This window comes from Coturnix japonica, chromosome 2 (genome assembly GCF_054131305.1).
Source record: "Coturnix japonica strain WE chromosome 2, WE-NBRP24, whole genome shotgun sequence".
Classification (NCBI taxonomy): Eukaryota; Metazoa; Chordata; class Aves; order Galliformes; family Phasianidae; genus Coturnix; species Coturnix japonica.
Window position 1 is genome coordinate 73,025,245 of NC_140664.1, and position 19,561 is coordinate 73,044,805.

At 40.7% G+C, this 19,561-nt stretch overlaps 1 protein-coding gene across 1 annotated transcript in view; it reads right to left on the reverse strand.

The window, feature by feature from the left end:
* SYCP2L (synaptonemal complex protein 2 like) overlaps window positions 1–19,561 on the reverse strand; it is a 21,963-nt gene continuing 2,402 nt past the window's right edge. The window contains exons 5-35 of the mRNA XM_085539221.1: window positions 19,136–19,240; window positions 18,134–18,158; window positions 17,572–17,657; window positions 17,365–17,453; window positions 17,123–17,157; window positions 16,232–16,374; window positions 15,770–15,822; window positions 15,382–15,427; window positions 14,513–14,605; window positions 14,365–14,425; window positions 13,430–13,578; window positions 12,572–12,632; window positions 11,663–11,781; window positions 11,179–11,254; window positions 10,967–11,012; window positions 10,381–10,426; window positions 9,943–10,007; window positions 8,964–9,012; window positions 8,536–8,591; window positions 7,649–7,800; window positions 7,414–7,463; window positions 6,661–6,757; window positions 6,062–6,150; window positions 5,838–5,901; window positions 4,748–4,879; window positions 4,105–4,226; window positions 3,392–3,486; window positions 2,784–2,883; window positions 2,648–2,706; window positions 2,104–2,173; window positions 1–1,833 (exon numbers count right to left, since the gene is read on the reverse strand). Of these exons, the coding sequence (XP_085395347.1) occupies window positions 1,774–1,833; window positions 2,104–2,173; window positions 2,648–2,706; window positions 2,784–2,883; window positions 3,392–3,486; window positions 4,105–4,226; window positions 4,748–4,879; window positions 5,838–5,901; window positions 6,062–6,150; window positions 6,661–6,757; window positions 7,414–7,463; window positions 7,649–7,800; window positions 8,536–8,591; window positions 8,964–9,012; window positions 9,943–10,007; window positions 10,381–10,426; window positions 10,967–11,012; window positions 11,179–11,254; window positions 11,663–11,781; window positions 12,572–12,632; window positions 13,430–13,578; window positions 14,365–14,425; window positions 14,513–14,605; window positions 15,382–15,427; window positions 15,770–15,822; window positions 16,232–16,374; window positions 17,123–17,157; window positions 17,365–17,453; window positions 17,572–17,657; window positions 18,134–18,158; window positions 19,136–19,240 (2,493 nt within the window). The 3' untranslated portion in view covers window positions 1–1,773. The remainder of the gene's footprint in view (window positions 1,834–2,103; window positions 2,174–2,647; window positions 2,707–2,783; window positions 2,884–3,391; window positions 3,487–4,104; window positions 4,227–4,747; window positions 4,880–5,837; window positions 5,902–6,061; window positions 6,151–6,660; window positions 6,758–7,413; window positions 7,464–7,648; window positions 7,801–8,535; window positions 8,592–8,963; window positions 9,013–9,942; window positions 10,008–10,380; window positions 10,427–10,966; window positions 11,013–11,178; window positions 11,255–11,662; window positions 11,782–12,571; window positions 12,633–13,429; window positions 13,579–14,364; window positions 14,426–14,512; window positions 14,606–15,381; window positions 15,428–15,769; window positions 15,823–16,231; window positions 16,375–17,122; window positions 17,158–17,364; window positions 17,454–17,571; window positions 17,658–18,133; window positions 18,159–19,135; window positions 19,241–19,561) is intronic.

Genomic DNA, 19,561 nt, shown 5'->3' on the forward strand with positions numbered 1-19,561 from the left:
TTCAGTGAAAGAGGCTGATTTCTCCTTTATTCGAGCCACCTGAACTGCTCAACACACCTTCCAAACTTTTTACTGATGGATTACATGGGTATTCAACAAGAAATATACTATGAATTTATTCCTCTAAGTCCCCTACTACAGATAATTACATGAGAAACGTGACTATTCTTACAGTCATAAGTGATGTGAAAATGGTGTTCTATCACCATCCACCAACAGTGGGGACATGTGGCAAAAGAGAACCTGGGACATCTACTCCATTGTGCTCACCAAACTTAAATGCTTGGCTGCTTTAACTTGGAGAGCAGTAAAACCACCACAAATCATCACAGAAATGAATGGCCATTCATTGTTACTATAATTTGAGAGGGAAAAGAGAAAAGGATCCTTAAGTCAGGAAGAGCCTTCATGTCTCACTGTGATTCCTGTGTCAGACCTTCCCTTCAAGTAATGAGCATGCTGTAGCAGGAGATGAACAAGCTTAAGCCAGCCAAGGCAACATCTGTCCCAAAGGAGGTAGTGTGTCCAAGGTTACAAATGCAGCAGTCACTGAAAGTCCATTAAGATCCTGCAGAGCAGCAGAAGGATGCAGCATAGTCAGGTAACCAAGGACAGCCCCCAGGGAAATAAAGGCAAGCCAGCAGTCACAAAATAGCAGCTCTAGTTTTTTACACATTACAAATAGCAGAAGGCAGGCCAGTTCTGGATTTGTGGGAAGAGCAGGAGTGAACAAGTCTTTGCTTATAAATCAACTTGGAAAGAAAGAACCAGCCACCCCTTGACACAGATGGAAGCGCAGCCTTGTCTCACACGCAGCCAGGAATACTTCAGCAAAAGGAACAAGCATTACTTCCAGGAAGTGTTCCAGTTTCGGCAAAGGCAGCTGTGGATTTTCACTGTTCTCAATTCAGGCATGACACTGCAGTCTTATTAAGAGGGAACGGGCTCATCTACCTGAAGGCTTTTAGTGATGAAACAACCCTAGCAGCCATGAGGGCACAATACGTGCAGGGGAGATACCCTTCACTCCAAATCACACAGCAATCCAATGTCTGTTTCACAAGGCAAGTAGGTAGAAACAAAGCTTGGGACCATGCCACATTCCCACACATTCATTAAGATGCAGCAGCACGAGTGAAGTTTGTCACAGGCTGCATTTAATGCTGTGAAGAGCAACTGCAATTTAGGAAACCAACTTGCTGAGAGAGAGGACGATGTTAAATAGTGAAGTTTATCTACTGCTTTCAAGAGACCTTTGGTGTTACTTATCCAATCCTAAACATTAGCTTCCAGGAAAGTACAAAGTACAGCAAGCAATAATGACTGGTTCTAGAAGTAATTTCTCTAGTTTCACTTGCCTGTATGTCTGTGGTGCTCCAAGTTTCTTGCCCTTTAGTCTGCAGAATGCCACCAGGCACATAGCCAACATCCAGTAGATCCCTTCATGTTTTCTTCTCTACAATCCAGAGCTGAGCAGCCAACGTGCATCAGTTTGTTGGTTAAGTCATTATACTCAGTCCATTTGCTGTTTCTTTGGTATTTAATGAGCCTATCTTACAGTTTTGCAGGAACAGTGTTTTGGACACAGGTCAAAACTAAACAATTCAACAAGCATACGTTGTTTTTAAACAAAACGACAACAAAAAACTCATTATCAATGTTATTATCACTGTCTTCATCTTTCTTTCCATTTAGAATAGACTAACATCTCCTTCACAGGACCATCTTCTCTGGATTTTTAAACACTGGAATCTCCAGTGAATCAGAGGGCTGCTAGTCAGAGGGAACAACAAACACACCGTTCTCTACTACACTCTTCATTGAGTCATTGTGCTGTAGGGGAGGGAAAAATAAGGTAAGAAAAAACATTCCAAATTATACAAATTTTTATGTTGTGCAAGGTAAGAAGGTTGCAGACAGCTAAGGAGCGTACATACTGAGGAGAAGTATTACCACATAATGGCCTTGTCCTTATCTTCTCCCTTAGGCAAGTGATTTTCAGCCACTTTGCTTTCCCTCCCATTTCCCCAGTTAAAGCAATCATAACAAAACTAAGAACTTTCTCAGCACAATTTAAGAGTCTTAAACAAAAACAGCACTTACTGTGGTGTTGACAGTTGTACTAGAAAAATTCTCAGCTGTCTCACCCAGGGCTGAGTCAACAGACTGAATTCTGTGGGGAAAGTAAGCTGAGATGAGCTGGTTTGTGAGGCATCTATTGCTTACAGATAAAAACAGTGATATTCACCAATAAAAACAAAACTTAGGACTATCCTTTCTGCAGCTTTATGCCCAGCACTGGTACCATTAGCATTTTTACACAGAAGAGTATCATCTCCTTTGATCCCTGGATAGAGATGATATGTTTGGACTGGATGATCTTCTAGGTCTTTTCCAACCTTGATAAATCTGCAATTCTATGATGTGCATCCCATCCCAGCCCTCTACCTCTTTACCTAAGTACATGCCCGCCATGCACAGCTTCCCATGCAGAGTCCTTCACTGAGTCCTAGCACCAGTTTAAGGTCCTTGTGGGCTGCAAAGATTCTGTTAATGAACACACCAAGTGAAGGTGCCACAGCACCTTCAGGCTAACTTCAACTACAAGAGGACCTGTGAGCAGGTTGGACAGCTGGTAAATGCATACCTTTGCTTCTGCTGGTTGCAGAAAGAATTCAGTTTGTACAACTGTGCATTCCAGAAATCCTAAAAACAGCCCAAAGAAAACCCCATTAATTTGGAAGGGGCACTCTATGAGCTGGCACAAGAGAAGTACTACACACCACCGCATCCTTCTCCATGCTCCTCAAGATCTGAGTATCTTTCTCGAGGCTGGCAAGCTCCTCCACAACAATCTGCTTGAAGTCTTCCAGCTTGTTCAGTCTAGCAATGGAAAACAAAACCCATTGGGTGATTGCCTGTAAAGTCCTTTAGCTGCCATTTTTTTCAAGCACATGGAGACAGTCCATAGAAATGGCTGTATAACAAAGCTTGAATAAATAAGCCCCTCTTAGTACTTCTCCCCCACTTCTTTAAGTAAATCAGCCAGTCTCCTTTGTTCACTCCCTTGAAACACCACAAGAGAAGCTACTAAGCATAACAAGAATTTTTAGCAGACCTATGAGCAGCAATGACAACAAGAAGTGGATAGCTTTATCAGCCACTCCTAACTCAAGCATTCTTTGCGCTGAAATCAACCATCCCCTGTACCTCCTCAAGAGAGGAGAAACAAAGCCATTCTTCTGAAACTCTCTTTACAGAAAAGATGAGACACACACCCCATTTTGCCTTAAAAACTATAGAAGACAGGGCCTCTTACAAAGAAGCATTTCATTGTAAGAAATCAGAGTTCATATGGAGCTAATGACACTTCATTCAGCAGACACTTCACCTGCACTTGTGAATCTCTTTCAGCAGAGCAGAAACGTTCTTCTCAGAAGTCTTCAGCGTGTTCTGTGCAGACATCTCCATCTCTTTGTACCTGGACTGACCACAGGACACACCATTAAGAGCAGGCATGTGGTATAACCCCAAACCTAAAAACCCAGTTTGCAGAAATTTCCATGAACACACACTGACATAATTAAAATACAAAAAAAAAAACAACAAAACAACAACATAATTGCTTCATGGTACAAAATGTAAATCCAGTATAAATCTTATAGTCTGGTTTGTTTAAAAAGCTTCATAACATGATATTCTGATAATGTTCTCTCATACTAGTCTTGGTTTTATGCCATCATAACTCATTAAAACTAAACTGACAGTAACAGTTGGTCCCCCACTCTGAATCTCAAGTATGTCCATACTGCGAGCAAACCATCAATACACAGCACACATACTACTCACTGAGAAACCACCACCTCTGCAAACCACCAATCTGGGAGATACCAGCACACCCTTGTGGATCTACATGTGTTTCAGTGACTAGATGCAGTCTGCATTGCTTTCTATTTTTCATTATGGGAAACCTATGGATTTTTTATGCTGAGCTTCCTATAGGACTTCTGAGGGGCTACCAAAAGTGTTCTAAGAGCTTCAGGCTAACAGACACTGTAACCAAAACACCACCCAAGGCATAGATGTTAAGAAAGTGCAAGTTACCCAGAACAGTTGCTTTAGCTGGTTGGTAAAGCTTTCAAATACAGCAATCACTCCTGAATCACCAATATCTTTATGCTGCATCTTGGGAAGAAACGCAGTATTCACATCAATGGTTTCCTGACCTACAAGAAAGCATGAGCCTGGTTAATTCTATGCTGGGGTGGAGGGGGGGAGGCCTTAGTGCGAAACAAACCCATGTGATACTGCAGGGAGATTTAAACAACAATGTTCATTATCATGGAGAAGTGTATTCCCAGATAGCAACGCAAGATGACAGAGGTCCATTGCCCAATAACTGCAGTTTGTTTGTCCATTATCTGTATGCTTTCTATAAAACAAGTTATTTCTAATTACTCTTGACAATCACTATTCAGAAAGACTAGAAGGCACTGCTACCTGAGCAGATGGTGGTCAGGAACCCCAGATTTCCTCATTCACACTTCCAAACATATGGCATCCAACAAGCAAACCCATAAGACAGGCCTTCTGCTACACTGACTTTTGAAGTGGATATCCTCCCTCCAGATCTCTCTCTCTCTCTCTCTCCCACATCCCTCAAGCTTTCACATGAATCTGATGTCCACCAATTAAAAAAACTGGATAACATTTCAATGCTTCACCTTCAGTGCCAATTTGACTTTACCTCTTTTGATCTCTTCTTCCTCCTCAACTGAATACAGAGGTTTTTTTGGATTCAAGGGTGACTCGGAGGACAAGTGGTTTGTTTCCCAACTGAAAATCCTGGGTTTCTTCACAATGGTGCCACTTAATGCATCTAGGAGAAGGGGAGAGGTTTCAGTTCCCCTGTTCTTTACCAGGAGGCACATAGCTGTGCCTACCGGATACACAAGCAAAAAACACCGCTGGAATTACCAATACAGCAGAAAAGCAGGCAACTTCAATTTAGTGCATGGCATCACACTTTCACATGACAGAACACAAGACAAGACTTGACCAGCAAATCTTCTCCCCTTACAAAAGGGGAGAACCTGACTATACTACGTAGCTAACTAGAAAACTACTGTATTTCCATATCAGAGATTCATTTTTTGTCCCACTATTCTAGCCATTCTACCTATGTCTATATTATGTGAAAAGAAACTTTCTGAAGTGTGTCATTTGTTTTTAGTTAGAGTTGCATTGCACCTCCAAATCATTATATTTAGGGTTTATTCTTTTGCTTATTTCATACATTTACTCCCAGGTTACTAGTTTGTAAGCCTCCTAGCTCTGACCAGCTACGCTAGTAGCTCCCCCATAATCACAGTAAGGATTTAAGAGTTATAGAGTCATTCAAGTTGGAAAAGACTTTCAAGAGTTCGTGATTGTTACAGTTGGAAATATTAGTGTGGTGGGAAATCAATACAGGAGTAGAATAGCAAAAGGTCAAACAGGACAGGAATGCTCACCTGTCTCCTAAGATCTAGGGTCAAGGGGAAAAACTCCATAAAGGAGGGATCTCCAACCATAAATACCCCCCCAGCAGCAGTCAGCCCTTAAATGGGGTCTAAGAGAGGTACAGCCAGGCTCCATCCCTTCTTAATTGCCTTCACCTATTCTCCCAGGGCTGACTCTGTCTTTTCCCCGGGTGATCAATCAGTGTTTCAGGCCATGAGTCAACAGTTTCCATACAGTAATGAGTTTAGGAATTTATATATAAAGAAATCCACAACTCTTTCAACATCCCTTTCTGCCTTTTAACCAGCTCTCCCACATTATTGAGACCAACACACCTGAGTCCTTCCGCTTAAATCTTTCTTCTTCTCTTGTTTTTTCACCAGACACATTGTGAAACTTCTAAAGGAGAGATGGAAAAGAAAATAAGGCAGCACACCCAGGGGGCAGGCAAGTTGCCAGGTGCTGCAGACAAAGCAAAATAACACAATGCGTGGATGGCTTGCAGATCAGAAGCAGGCTCAGGGCAGGTTGGGAACAACTCAAGCACTGCATACAGAACCTGTGTCGCTGCCTCCTCCACAGAGTGCTCCTCCATTGATACATCCGGCGGCTGCCATGTGCCTTCAGGCTCCTCTGATGGGACCTCACCTGTGTGAGAGGGTAGCCAAAGGATTCAGCCTTCCCTGCCTGTGACCAGACTCACCATGATGTATGGGCAATATCACCTATACTATTCATGGGTGAAGCTCCAGGCATGCCAGCATAAAAGCTGTGCACATCCTTACCATGAACATCCGTTGTTTTACCACATCACAGAATTGTAGGGGTTGGAAGGGACCTCTAGAGATCATCGAGTCCAACCTCCCTGCTAAAGCAGGTTCCCTACACCACCTACACATACATGAACTACCATTAATATAAGAATGCTAAAAGTTAATCAGCACTGCAGAAAACAGAAGAAAGCTCAGCCAGCTTTACACAAACCTGAAATACAAGTCACAGTTTGCCCATGTTCGGTACTTGCTTTACAACACAGAAGAAAATGCCAATTCATAGGCAACACTTATGTTAATATCCACACTTTATGAGGAAAACATGAAAAAAAAATAAAAGGCCAAAATACTTTTCTAATACACTGAACAATATAAAAAGAAATACCAGCAAGATCCACTGTAGGTAAATCATCTCTCTTGGAGGTGGATGTACTTTTTTTCCTTGACGCTTTCTTTTCATCCTTTTGTCTTGCCGCTCCCCGCTAAAACAAAATCAAGTCTCAATATGTATTTCCAATACAATTAGGTTTGTTTGTTTTCTTTAGTGGATTTTTGAAGATGTATAACAGCAGAGGCCTCAAAATGTGCCTAACACAAACTTAAAGCTCTCTTCATTGCTGTGCCCTGAATTTACCTGCACACTAAAGTTCTGCATTTGGCCAGTAGAGTTATATAATGGATTAAGTTTTTCCAGCAGCAGAATCAAAGAATTTTCAGTCAAGAGAAAATAGAAAAGGCTTTCAGGGTAAGATTAAAACTTACAGTGCGGCTTTAAGTTCTAGATACTTTTCCCATACTTGCTGTATTCAGGTAGGAACGTTTTCGGAATGTTTGAGACACAGCACCTAACAGCTGGGCACTGGAATAACCTGGCATTACTTAACCGTGTTTTATTGTGCTTTATGTACATCTGATCCACTTGCTGCCTTGTCAGTATAACTCATGGCTAGCTTTCCAGAAGCTATAGCTGGAAGCAGAGGACTTGTATCCTCGGTCTCTAGCAGGCCACCAGCATCAGTAATATCTAATTGGCATTTGTTCATTAGAATGCTTGAAAAAGAGGATTCCAACATACTGACTCCCACTCACTCACATTTTGCGTTGATACTGTTTCTAAATCTACACGACAACTCCTCACCTCTTCCACCTGGTTTTCATTGCTGCTGCTTGGAGATGAAACTGGAAGTACTGTGGGAGAAAAGTTTACCTGGTTACCAGCAACGTAACTGGGAACCATCTCCATTGGTCTGCAACATGGCTAAAAATGCCAGCTGCAGGAGAAAGAAAAGGAATCCTCTTCCACAAGCAACCACCAGCCACTTCCTCACCTATAGCATTACCTGCTTACAACGCATGATATGACCCAAGCCTACCTTTTAATTTCCTTCTCATCCTGTGCCTTTTTCGGGTGTAGTTGAGAGATTTTGGCACTGACTCTTTCTGGGAGTTGAGAATCCAGCTTTTCTCACTCTCACTGTTGCTTGTTTTTTCATTGTTGCTTTCAGAGAAGAGATGCATTCTATAACTAAGATGAAAGGCACCATTAGGAGTCCTGTTCAGCCAGCTCTCCAAAAAGCAAACCAGCCATTCCTTTCCTCTAAAGGAAATTACCCCATTTCTTCCTCCCCACCATGCAATACATGAAGCATTTCAAGCTGCATAAAAATACTAGGAGCAGACACTTGCCGTTTGCCAGTACAGGGCTTAGAGCATCCTACTGCTTCCTCTCACAGCCAAACAGCAGCAGCAGGGCATGATAAGACACCAGCAAGCTATTCATGCATAGCCACTATTAGTTCATTTATCAATTGCACTATTAACAAATTAAATAAACTGTACTTCATCAATTACAAAAACATTTAGATTAATAGCAAGGCTGAATTCATAATTAGAACTCAGCATTTCTATTGCCAGGTTTCCCTTCTTTGTCTGGTTTCTGAAAGTAACAATTCAGGAATATCCAAAATTTAGCACCTAAATGAAAGATGGAGGGCTTCAGTATTTCCTAAAGGCAAATCAGCTTAAGAGATGGAGCCTAATTGTAGACAAGAGTAATTTTTCTCTTCTGTAACTTACACACTTTCAGATTCTCTTTGAATGTTGCTACTGGATACATCCAACATTTGCAGATGCTATGACAGCTTAGTAAGGAACTGCTATTTTGGATACATACCACAGCCTTCTTCACTTGCAGCAGTTTAACTAAGGCAATGAACTGTTCTTACCACAAACAAGCATTTTACAGATGGTGCTCCTGTACCTCTGATTTTGTGAATAACTTTTCATCCCCAAAACCTTCCCTTTGGCTTCAGCAACCTAATAAAAAAGAACACACACTTGTTTGACTTGAAGTTTATTTATTCTGTAAAATAATCTCCAAAATTAGAGCACTTCTACCCAGAGAGACTTTCGATAGAGCTATCAGGACATCAGGCAGCACACCACATAAGAGTCCATGCTGACACCCAGTGGTAGCAGAAGGGACTGGATAGTGTCCAGTTTATAGCAAAAAATCTCCCCAGTCCTGAAAACCATTCCTTAAGTATAACACTAAAAAGAAATACAAGCTGTTTCGCTATGTGAGCACACCCACCCTTGCAGCACATATGGTATTCCCCCACTATAAATCTCTGCTCTCTGGCTGAACCATGAGCTCAGAACAGCCCCTAAAAGATGCCTCAGCTTTACCGTCTCATGACTTGCAGAGTCTGAAACCTCAAAGTCGTAGGAGTCCTTCCTGCAAGACAGCACAGTGTGGCAGGATGTCATGAGCAGTTACCCAAAGGCACTGAGAACTACTGAGGGAGGGGGAATAAACTGTGAGTGTTTACTATTTGACAAAGTTAATAAATAAGTACCATATGCTTAAATACAGTGTTCTCACAGCCTCCACTACATCTATATCTATGTATCTATAACATTTGCTTCTTCCTTAGCACATAGTAGGAGAAAGTCATGAATGAAAGAAGTTCAGAAGCATTCAAGAAAAAACAAACTAACATTTAATTCCCTTTTGGGAGCTTGAATTTAAATATTTGTTCTCTAATCACTTTTCTCGTTTAGTTTTTGTGCCTTTAATTACTTGAAGGGTATTTTTCTTTCACCAAATAACAGCTACTTCGAAAAGCCATACGATTAGTTCTCAACATGCAGCAAATTCTCCTTTTCTCACAAGCAAAAGGACAAAAAGAAGAAAGAATTACACGCTTCTCAGTGAGACTTCTAACTAGAAAGAAATGCTCAATGAATTTTCTGATGAAGCACTAGAGGGAGCATCATGACTGCACTTAAGCCACTTCTCCATTCCAGCTCCATTACTCCTGTTTTCTAAAGAGGAGCACCAAGGTACTTAAGCTTAAAACACAGACTATGCAGTGATGTTGACACCTTGCACTACAGTTTTCCATTCCTATCTACAATCAATCAAGAAAAATTAATCCAAGCATATTTTATAAGCTCAGAATCACTAGATTAGACCAGGACACATGAAGTCAAACACCTGGTCGACCAAAACCACAGCAGGAAGAAAAAGCCATCTCAGAGCTCCAGGACAGGAAATACCAAACAGCTAGGACCTAGGGCCCTGTTATGACAGCCATGTTCCATTTTTGCAGCTATGAAATAAAAACCACCAGATCAGAACCAGATCTGTGTGCTTGCACCATACCTGCCTCCAGTCTTCTGCTTGACCAAACCTTTTGATCTGGTTCTCCTTTCAAAGGTACCAACCTTCTAGAAAGAAAAACGTTATGGGATTAAAAGCTGTCATATGCAAAGTCATGTATTCATTCTAAAGTCTGATAAAAGCAAAGGTAAGGAGTATCAGGAAGCAAGTCTCCCTGTCACAACAACAGCCTAGCTGTAGCTGCATAGTTAATTCCTACCAGGAAGCATTGGACTTCTGATGCTGAAGCCAAGGGGACAGGATATCAAGGGTATAAGAGAAATAGTTTAGAAGCTTTGAACTCATTGTGCAGGGTCAAGTGTTACAAAAACACCTGAACTTTCAGGTTAAATATATATACTTCATAAACCTGGTAGAAAGACCACCAGAACATCTCATCTCTTGCCTCATGTATCTTAACTCAGGTGAGTAAAAACATACCTTGGGCACTGATGCCTCCATGAGTTTCTCTTCCTGGGGCTTCTCACTGTGGAGGATACACAAGTGAACACAGTGCTGAGGGGATAGTGTTTTAAAGCCCAGATAGTCCATTCCTGAAGTATTTCCATTTAAGAAGTATTGAGAGGAGAGGAACTTGTACCAATAAGCCTTAAAGCAGTGGGTTAGCACGTGCACAGGGAGAAAAGCTCTTCTATAGAAGAGTAACTCATGAACTATAACACTGTCCTTCACAGCTCTGAAAAATGGTATCAGTAACACCAAGGTGGACGCAATTTCACATGACCTTACACAAAAATCACGGTCCTTATTACAAACAGCTATGCCTTTGATGAGCTGAGCATGCAACAGAAATTGAGCTACCTGTAATACAGGTGTACACTTACACTGCATTTTAATTGAACTAGGCATGAGAGGTAGCATCACCTTGCTAATCAGGATGGCAAAGTGGTTTATTTTTTCCTTTTCATAGCTGATGAAACAAACCTCATAATCACATGCACTTTAGCCCAAGGGAAGAAAAAAAAAAAGCCAATACCTTTCAGCTTCTCACTTGAAAGACACTTACCTAGACTTCACATCCATCCTTGGAGATAGAGTTCTGGGCTTGTTTGCTGAAGAAGACAAGGAAACTACAGCTTCATCCTCTGGAGCTACTTAGTAAAAGTTTTTGTCTGCCTGCTTTCACTGGAAAGTCCTCAAAAGCAGAACCTTCACCATGTCACCCAGGTGACTCTTAACTGGGTCACGCTTAAGGAACCGAAGGGAGCCATGCCTGACCTGAGCCTTGGTCAGCTTCATCCAGGCCAGACTGCTGGTTCACTGCAATCACGGTGACATCAGAGTTAGGTGTTTTCTGCTTGGAGACATGAAACCATCAACAGACATTTAATAAAGAAGTGGGGTTTTCTGAGGTTTCTTATTTGTTTTACAAGACCAGAATTTCAGTGTCAGCAATAGCTACAACATCATTGCTATTCACATATAGTGATAGTCTTTGAGTTATATTTGAGTGAAACTATGAGCACCACAGATCGTTCCATCTTCACCCTGTAAGGCAAGTTGTGGGTTTTTTGTTGTTTTATTTAAGCATTTTGCCAGTATTTCAGATCTGGGGACAAGTATTTAGGCTGACTTCCCATTAATATGAGAAAGGTGAAGTTTAAAAATAGGTCAGGTCTGAGAACAAACCAGGCTTCTTGAAAAGAAAGTTTTAACTACACCTGTGAAAAACTGGAGGAGAAAAAGGAGACATAAGACTCACTGCCACAGTGCCCACTAACTGCTCTTTGTGTTGTGAAATCAAGTTTCCTGGTATGGGTTCCACATTTTCAGAGTTTTCAGGATCTTTCCTCTTCTGTAGATCACTGGACTGAGGTGTTACTGCAAAACAACAATCTGGATGAGAATATCTTCATGATATTCAAACACATAAACCTCCCTGTTCTTAAGCACATATGTAAAGGTGTAACAGTACCAACTATTAGACAAACATCAAGATCATGCTTGGTAAAACATTAAAAAACTCCAAATAACAAAGGAAAAATTTAAATGCTCAATAAATCAGCATCTTAAGCTCACATATTTCATCATGTATGAAGATGTGCGTTTACTGCCTTAACCCCTAGCTCTGCAACACATGCACAAACATCTTGTATCCAACTGAAGCACCAGACTAGATCTTCCACCATCTGTTTCATTGTTCGATTCTCCAAAAGGCACTACAAAGGGTGTTTATCTAGAGACAAACTACATTCTACCCCTTGCACTGCTTGAATGCTTTGAGTAGTAGTGCCCACTTTTTACCTGTGTACATGCTTCAAGGTTTAACACTGACAGAAGAGCTTCCTCACCTGTGCCCTTCAGCATCTGGAAGACTTCCATTACAGCTTACTTTGGGTTGTAAATGGAGAGAAAAGGGAAGGACTAGTGAAAGAATTGCTGTCCCATACCTACAGCTAGAAGTAGCTCTTTTGGATATTTGACTGAAGAAACCTGAAACACGCTGTAGCTGCCAGTGCACATATCCAGTCTCCATGAGTTGTTTCCCTGTCTTTTGTGTTTTGTTTTAAATGTGACTAACTGCAAGTAGTGGACTGTGAGTAAAGATACTCATCTTGAAATCTAATGACTTGATTCCCAGAAAATAAAATAACAACAAAAAAAAGATCACCTTCTTCATTCTGCCTGGTTTGCTTCCCAGTGTGGATGGACTCCTCTTCACCCACATTTGTCTGTTAGAATGAAGGAATCTTACGTGAAATGACCTTAAAGTAGAATCCTGTATCAAATTCAGTTAGCTACTGTTAGCATACAGTTAGCATAAGTAACATCTGTTAATCACCAGCAACAAATCATTGGATGCCAGTCAAGCCGACCATTTGGAAACATCTCATCCCCTGCCACTTCACTGTGACTATTTATTCTGACATAATATTTTCCATAGATCCCACAGTCTGCAGATTAAACATATTAAAAATTATCAAACTGATAAATAACAAAAACACCCTCCTGTGTTCTTCCATTATCTCATAATAAAAGTGAGCATTTTTTATAAAAATGCTTCTACTGTTTAGATTAAAAGTAGTATCTGCAAAGTCAGTCTGTGTCTTGCCATGCCTCTTTTCACCAGCTTCTCACGTCACTGTTAGTTCAACTTGTGCAGTACTTTGAGTGTAAGAATTTGTTCACAGTTCAGTTCAAGTAATTAAGTGCATCAGGTTTTATTACCTCCTTCAGAAACTCAGCAGAAGTGATCATATCAATCAACTTATAAATAATACAGTTTAACCCTTCCAGCTTCTAAAGCATAAATTAAAGTCCCTAGAGACTTTTTTCCTATGAAGTACCTACTATCTCTTTCAGGCCAAAGAGAAGAACAGCCATATTCAGAACCAAACAAATCTCAAGGGGAAGAATAATACATAACAAGCAGGTAGGAAAAAAGCCACTTGATGTTTTCACCAAGCGCATATCAATAAAACACAGTTTAGTAAAGAAAAAAAAAAGAAACCTAATACCAAGAGCTTACCATCATTTTTTCATCTCCAAGGACTTTTTTAAGTATACTTAAGATTTCATACTCAGCACTGAAATGTAACTTGATTTTTGTTGCTTCTGTTTTGTTAAGAGTAACAGGTATCTTCATGTAAATTCTGACTATCTTTTCTCCACCATCCTCTGTAGGGAAAAGAAAAGTCATACCTCTTTTAGACCAAGACATTCAGTCTATTGTCCCAAGAACTTTTTATTATTATTATTTTTAGGCAGTTTCTTTCACACCTTGCCCATGGCATTTCCAGTTACATTGCCGATCCATTTCTTTCTCACTGGTTCCAGGTGATTATGCATCCCCTACCCTCATATCTACAGATGAGCCTTCTCAATACACCCCGATTGGGTGCAGGGAACAACCTGCTCCCTGCGTCACCTCAGCAACTTGCAGAACTTTACTGCAAATATGGTCTTGCAGTTCATGCCAGGTGGAAAGTATAGTACATCCACAACACAGGCAAACCCTTCTTCCTCATGGCTCTACTGCCACTGCAGGACACAACATGGAGGAGCCACCTACACACAGTAGACTGGTGAGGCTCAGAGAAGCACTGGTAGTTCCACCTGTCTGGCACACATTTGATCACTGTTTTGGTTCTGCTTTTAACAGCAGTGTAGCTGTTCCCCAGGCATCATTCAGGAAATGCATTTCTATAGAGCCTGATTGACTAGTGAAGGTGTTCACTCACACCAGTCAATTAAACAGTGTGAAAGGACACTGAAAACCCAGTCTTCAACATAAGCACAAGCCACAAATCAGTATAGGGAATGCTGGTGCGAAGTGATCAAATTACTCAGCATAGAGAAGTGAAGGCATCACCATCACCAAATAGTTCTGACGTTTTATGTTGGCTCCCTTTGCCTTGCAGACTTGTGGACAAACAGAAGGTATGGTGAGCAGCCAAGTCTTACCCTTTAGACTGTAACAGCTGACTGCTTCTTTCTGCAGCCTTACAGAGTCCCAGAGAACACCCTTGGAGAACCAAAACCAACACATCAGCAATAGAACATCCACCTGTTGCATTAGGCAAGATCAGAGTTGCCAGGGCTTTACGGTTACCTCGGTACTATCTATGTAGAAAGTCACACTGTGACTACCAGTGTTGAAGTCAATCCAGAACTTGTCCAGCTTCTCATCTGATGGCTTCTTCACCTGGGAAAACATGGCAGTAGTATTGCCATTTCCTCTGGTATATCGTTCTCAATTTTCTTCAACAAAATGAAATTTGAAAAAAGTTGCCCTATATATTTGCATGTGTATATGTCCCAGAAAGTTAACTTGGAGTCAATCTGCAAGTTGCAGGCCTAGAATTCATCTAGTCATACCCAACAAGTCAGAACAGGGCTGTAAATCAGCCAAGTGAAAGGAAATACCTCATGCAAATGCCCATGTGTTGGCATCAAGTAAAGACTCTGAAGCCTTCTGGATTTCTGAGCACATGAGATAAGCCAAAGCAGCAGTACCAGCATTCAACAAAGTGACTTTGTTTTGATTTTGGTCAGGAACAGTGCCACAAATATGTAATTTACTTGAAGGCTTAAAAAGCAATCTGTAGAATTTATAACCACAACTATGACCTCTCCTACATGGGCATCAAGCTGATATTGTTTTCTCGCAGTCTGGAAGGAGCCCTGCCAGAGGAATCAGAGTTCTCCTGATGCATTTTAGATCTCTCTTCAGTCATTACCATGAAGAGAAGTGTTGCCTCTGTCATTTGGCTGACACAAAAGCAAAGTCAGCAGCAGTAAGCTAGGACTTGGTTGACAAACAAGAAAACTCTTGAACTAGAATGGAAAGTTACATGCTGTACTCCAGAAAATTAAGTGCTTCTTCATCTAATTTTTTCATTAAAGAATACTCTGCACAAAGTAACTACTTGAGCTGCAGTAGCACTGTAGATAATGCAGCCCGGTGTTACTATATCTTACCTGGTTCACGTCAGCAAAAGCAGACAGGCAAGGAAGTGAATAGACTCTGGAAGAACAGCAGACATCATATGATACATTCAACATCAGTCAAAACCTAGCTAGCTGAAATCTGAAGTCATTAAGATCAGCTACTAAATTCTACTGTTAAAAACAGAAAATTGATAACTTTCAAGAAGTTCAGAGAAGCTTAGAGGAAAAAGAAAGTGTTACCTCGTTAATTTTAACTTTCAAAAGAACCACTATTAGAACGAATAAAATCCTTTTCTTAAGAACAACTTAATTCATGCCTGTGATCTAAATCACTTTTGTGGAACATAACACAAGTTAACAACTTTTCCCCAACAGTTTTCAAATGGATTGAGGTTTATTCTCCTGATTCACAGCTTACCTTCTTTTATCCCCAAGCCTTTCATTTAGCTGGTTAAGAAATTTTCTGCAGTCCTTCAAGACAAATAACATTAAAAAAGAAAATAATAAATCAGGTTATGTTCTCTTTGGGAAAGGTGATATGTTATTGTAGATCTATAGCCTCTACTTCAGTTAAAAGCTTTATACTCATTGGTGTGGCACCAAAGGCCACTAGCGAAAACAAACTCAGATTGCTACAGAGGGTTCAACGCAACACATAACCAGTCAGCATCTGAACATAAACCATACAAGTAAGTACTTCATAAAGAAGAGATCTTTTATATTTGTCAGGCTAAGAAGAAACACCTTTCACAAATAGCTAAGTAACTTCATATTTATAAAATCGGTTCTCTGGGAACTTCTTCCAAGGACATGAAGTCAAACAAAACCAGCCCCCATACAGTCTTGTCAAATATGTTGTTTTCAAAATAAGAACCCTCACCGTCTCAAATTCTTTATCCTTGATCTCTTTGAAAGCTTCAGCAAGATATTTATCTTCAAACCAGTGGTTAACAAGGTCATCTCTCCATTTTTTTATTGTTAGCCTACAGAGTGCTTCTGAAAGGGCAACCTGAAGGTCATAATCTACATGGCAAACATAAGCACAGGATAAATATATTCCCCCTCCAGAAACACAAGAGGAACAGTACTGCTACTACTCTAACACTCTATAAATTGATTCCTCTGTTTGGGTTTACCCAGGGCAAATAACAATGTCAAGTAGCCAAGGACAGTAGCCCTTGTGAGTTGTCGGCACCCTCCCCGCTCAGGTGGCAAAGGATGCCAGTAGCTACTGCACACAGCCACACTGGGTGATGTCCTTGCATACCAGGGAAAGGATGAGAGCAAACCGTTACTGCCACCACACTCCAGTCATGGTATGTGTAGTGTGACTCAGTCATTGCCCCAGAAGTGTTGTGACTAGGAGAAAACTAAAACGATTTGACCTGAGAGGTAATAAAACTCCTATAACAATGGTTTGTTCACACCAAAGATCTGAGCTTAAAGTTTGGGTGTGTTGGGTTGGCTTTTTTTGTTTTGCTTAAAAATAACTGCAAGCACACGTCGCAATTACTTTCATCATTACATTTCTACATACATCACTTTAGCTTTTCCTATTAGTTAATAATAACCACTAATACTAGTTAGAAAAAACAGAATTGTCATATCTCATCATTTTTTACGAAGACTTCCTTAAATTACTACCTGATTTTTCTCCCCTAAAATTAACTCCTATGAGGAAATAATTTAAATCATAATTCATCTGCATTAAATAAGCAAATGAAGGCAGAGGACTCTTGCTTCATAGGAATAACCTCTAAGTACTTCTTACCACCAGCCTCCAGCATTGTTTTTGCAAGATCCTTCCTGAAAGAACAGGACACAACAAGTTGAAGAAATAAAACACTAAAGTGAGAATAATAGACTAAATAGAAGTGTAAACTTTATGAAAAAGATCATGCATGAAACACAATAGGAAGCCCAGTAACTTCTGTACCCCATGCAGCCAGAGAGTGCTGCAGCCCAACTGAATGCCTCCTTCCCTGCAACAGGGATTGCTGGAGAAATACTTACGTAAGGAAACACACCTCCTCCGACAGCGGGAGTTTCTTTCTGCCCTCACGTGGGATGCTGTCAAGTATACAGTTGAGAGTCCTCAAAGCCTTTCTCCCCCAACAGAGGATGGAAAAGGGACAGAAAGAAGCCAGTTAGATATTTCTCACACTTTTATTTTGTCACACGCACTCACCTAATGTTTTCTTCTCAAAGCATGGGCCTTACCTCCTGCCGCAGAGCACAGCAAATGCTTGCTTCTGTCACCAGACGCCCTAGCTCAGGCAGAAACAAGTCCACCAGCTGCTTCTTCCCTATGAAAAGTTTGCCAGGCTACAGTTAGCAATGAGCATAACATCTGCATAAAAGGTAAGTGAGACAACATCAGTTTGTGGTGTTCTTCAAAGAAGCAAAACTATCCCAGCCATGGATTCAGCTTTAAACAGGGGGGCAGTTACCATGCTGGTTTACAAAGGGATGGCATGTAGGTTGGCATACTTTCATCAGAACCACTTGCTGAGTGAAATACTTGATGATGGCCAATTAAACAAGATACCACAGCTAGTATGTTTAGTATATTAAAAAATAAAAAATTAATGTTTTGTGCTCTGGTATATGTGTTAACAAACACAAACAGAAAGGAAACTGGGAGGAGGTTTTCAACGTATATGTTAGAGGGAAGAGGAGGAAGAAGAAAGTAGAGATAGAGGACAAGGTTCTCACAGCATTAAGAAATGTGCTCCTGAGGCTGAGATTCAGAAAATACAGGAATGGAGAAATAAATACTGACCTTCATTACTGCATCTGCAAATCGCCTAATGGAAAAAGTAAGGGAAGTGTACATTAAGATACAGCAACTCAAAAACTGCAGTAGTCAAAGTACCTCGGTGCTTATGCTTATTACACCTCCCAGGGGCTGAAATAGCCTAAAATATTGTTGCACCCACATCCATTAGAGCACTGCCACATACGGGCACCCTGCACCATACAGGGCATGAAGGAGCAGGGCATCCACTTGCCCGTGGAATTCAGCAGCACCCTGATTCTTGCAAAACCCACATCCCAGCACATCCTGGTGTACATATAGGCACCCTTCCATAACACCACTATTTATGTTTACACTCTTCAAATACAAGTATTGGTGCAGGCAGTATCTGAAGAGTGTTGGAGTCCATTGGGAAAAAACAAACAAACAAACAAAAAAAACCACTAAGAATAAAACAAAACCGATAACATAAAGAAACACTCATAACCATCACCTCATCCTCCACAGTGAAAACATATAGAAGAAATGGGCCAGAAAGACAAAGGCATCAAACTGAGAAGTAATTTATCTACAGAGCCTTTTGTATAGTTTCAAGGAGGAACAAGAAGGCCTGATTTTGCTTAAATATATTTTACCATCTTCTAAAATAAGTAAATAAATGAATCAAACTGCATCCAGGAATATGGCTCTAGTAAGTAAAGACATCCAGCTAGGCTGATGCCTGCATGCACACAAGCAGTTTACGCACACATACCCAAGAGTGTGTGTGCAGACAGTGAGATCTAGAGCATTTTCCTTATTGGAATGTGAGCACTGCAGTAAACTTAAAGTTATCAATACTGTAAATAAAAACTAAATGACAGATCAGACTTTATAAAGTAAATCATTTGTTTCAAACAGCACAAGGACAAACAGCCAGAACCACCTCAGCAAAAGCATTTGCACCTGATAGAAAACTATTTGTGAATAACATCTATCTTGCACAATAAAGACAGCCCTTCTACACTCTTTACTACATGTACATACCAGGGCAAAGTCAAAGAAGTCTTCCAGAAGTACCATCAAAAAACTGTTTTCAGTTGGGTCAATGAGGATCACAAATGTTCTCGCTCTTTCAAACCAAGATACCATGTAAAAATTAAAAGAATCAGTTAAAGCCTCACGAAACAAGCTAGTAAACCTTAGGCTACATGTATCTGCAGAAATGCTTGTGCACACAGAAATGTTCTCAACTCCTGCAGCCATGTACTGTGTACCACTTCACCATATTCCCCTCCTTTCTCATTGCAACACACCTTCCCTTGGTGCCTGAGACCCCCTCATCATGCTGCTCTACAGCATCACAGCTGCTACAAAATTACCTGTTCCAGATGCTCTGGAAGTAAAACAACACATAGGAAACTTCCCAAGCTCTTGCTTTTGTATGTTATGAATACATGCTAGTCAAGACAC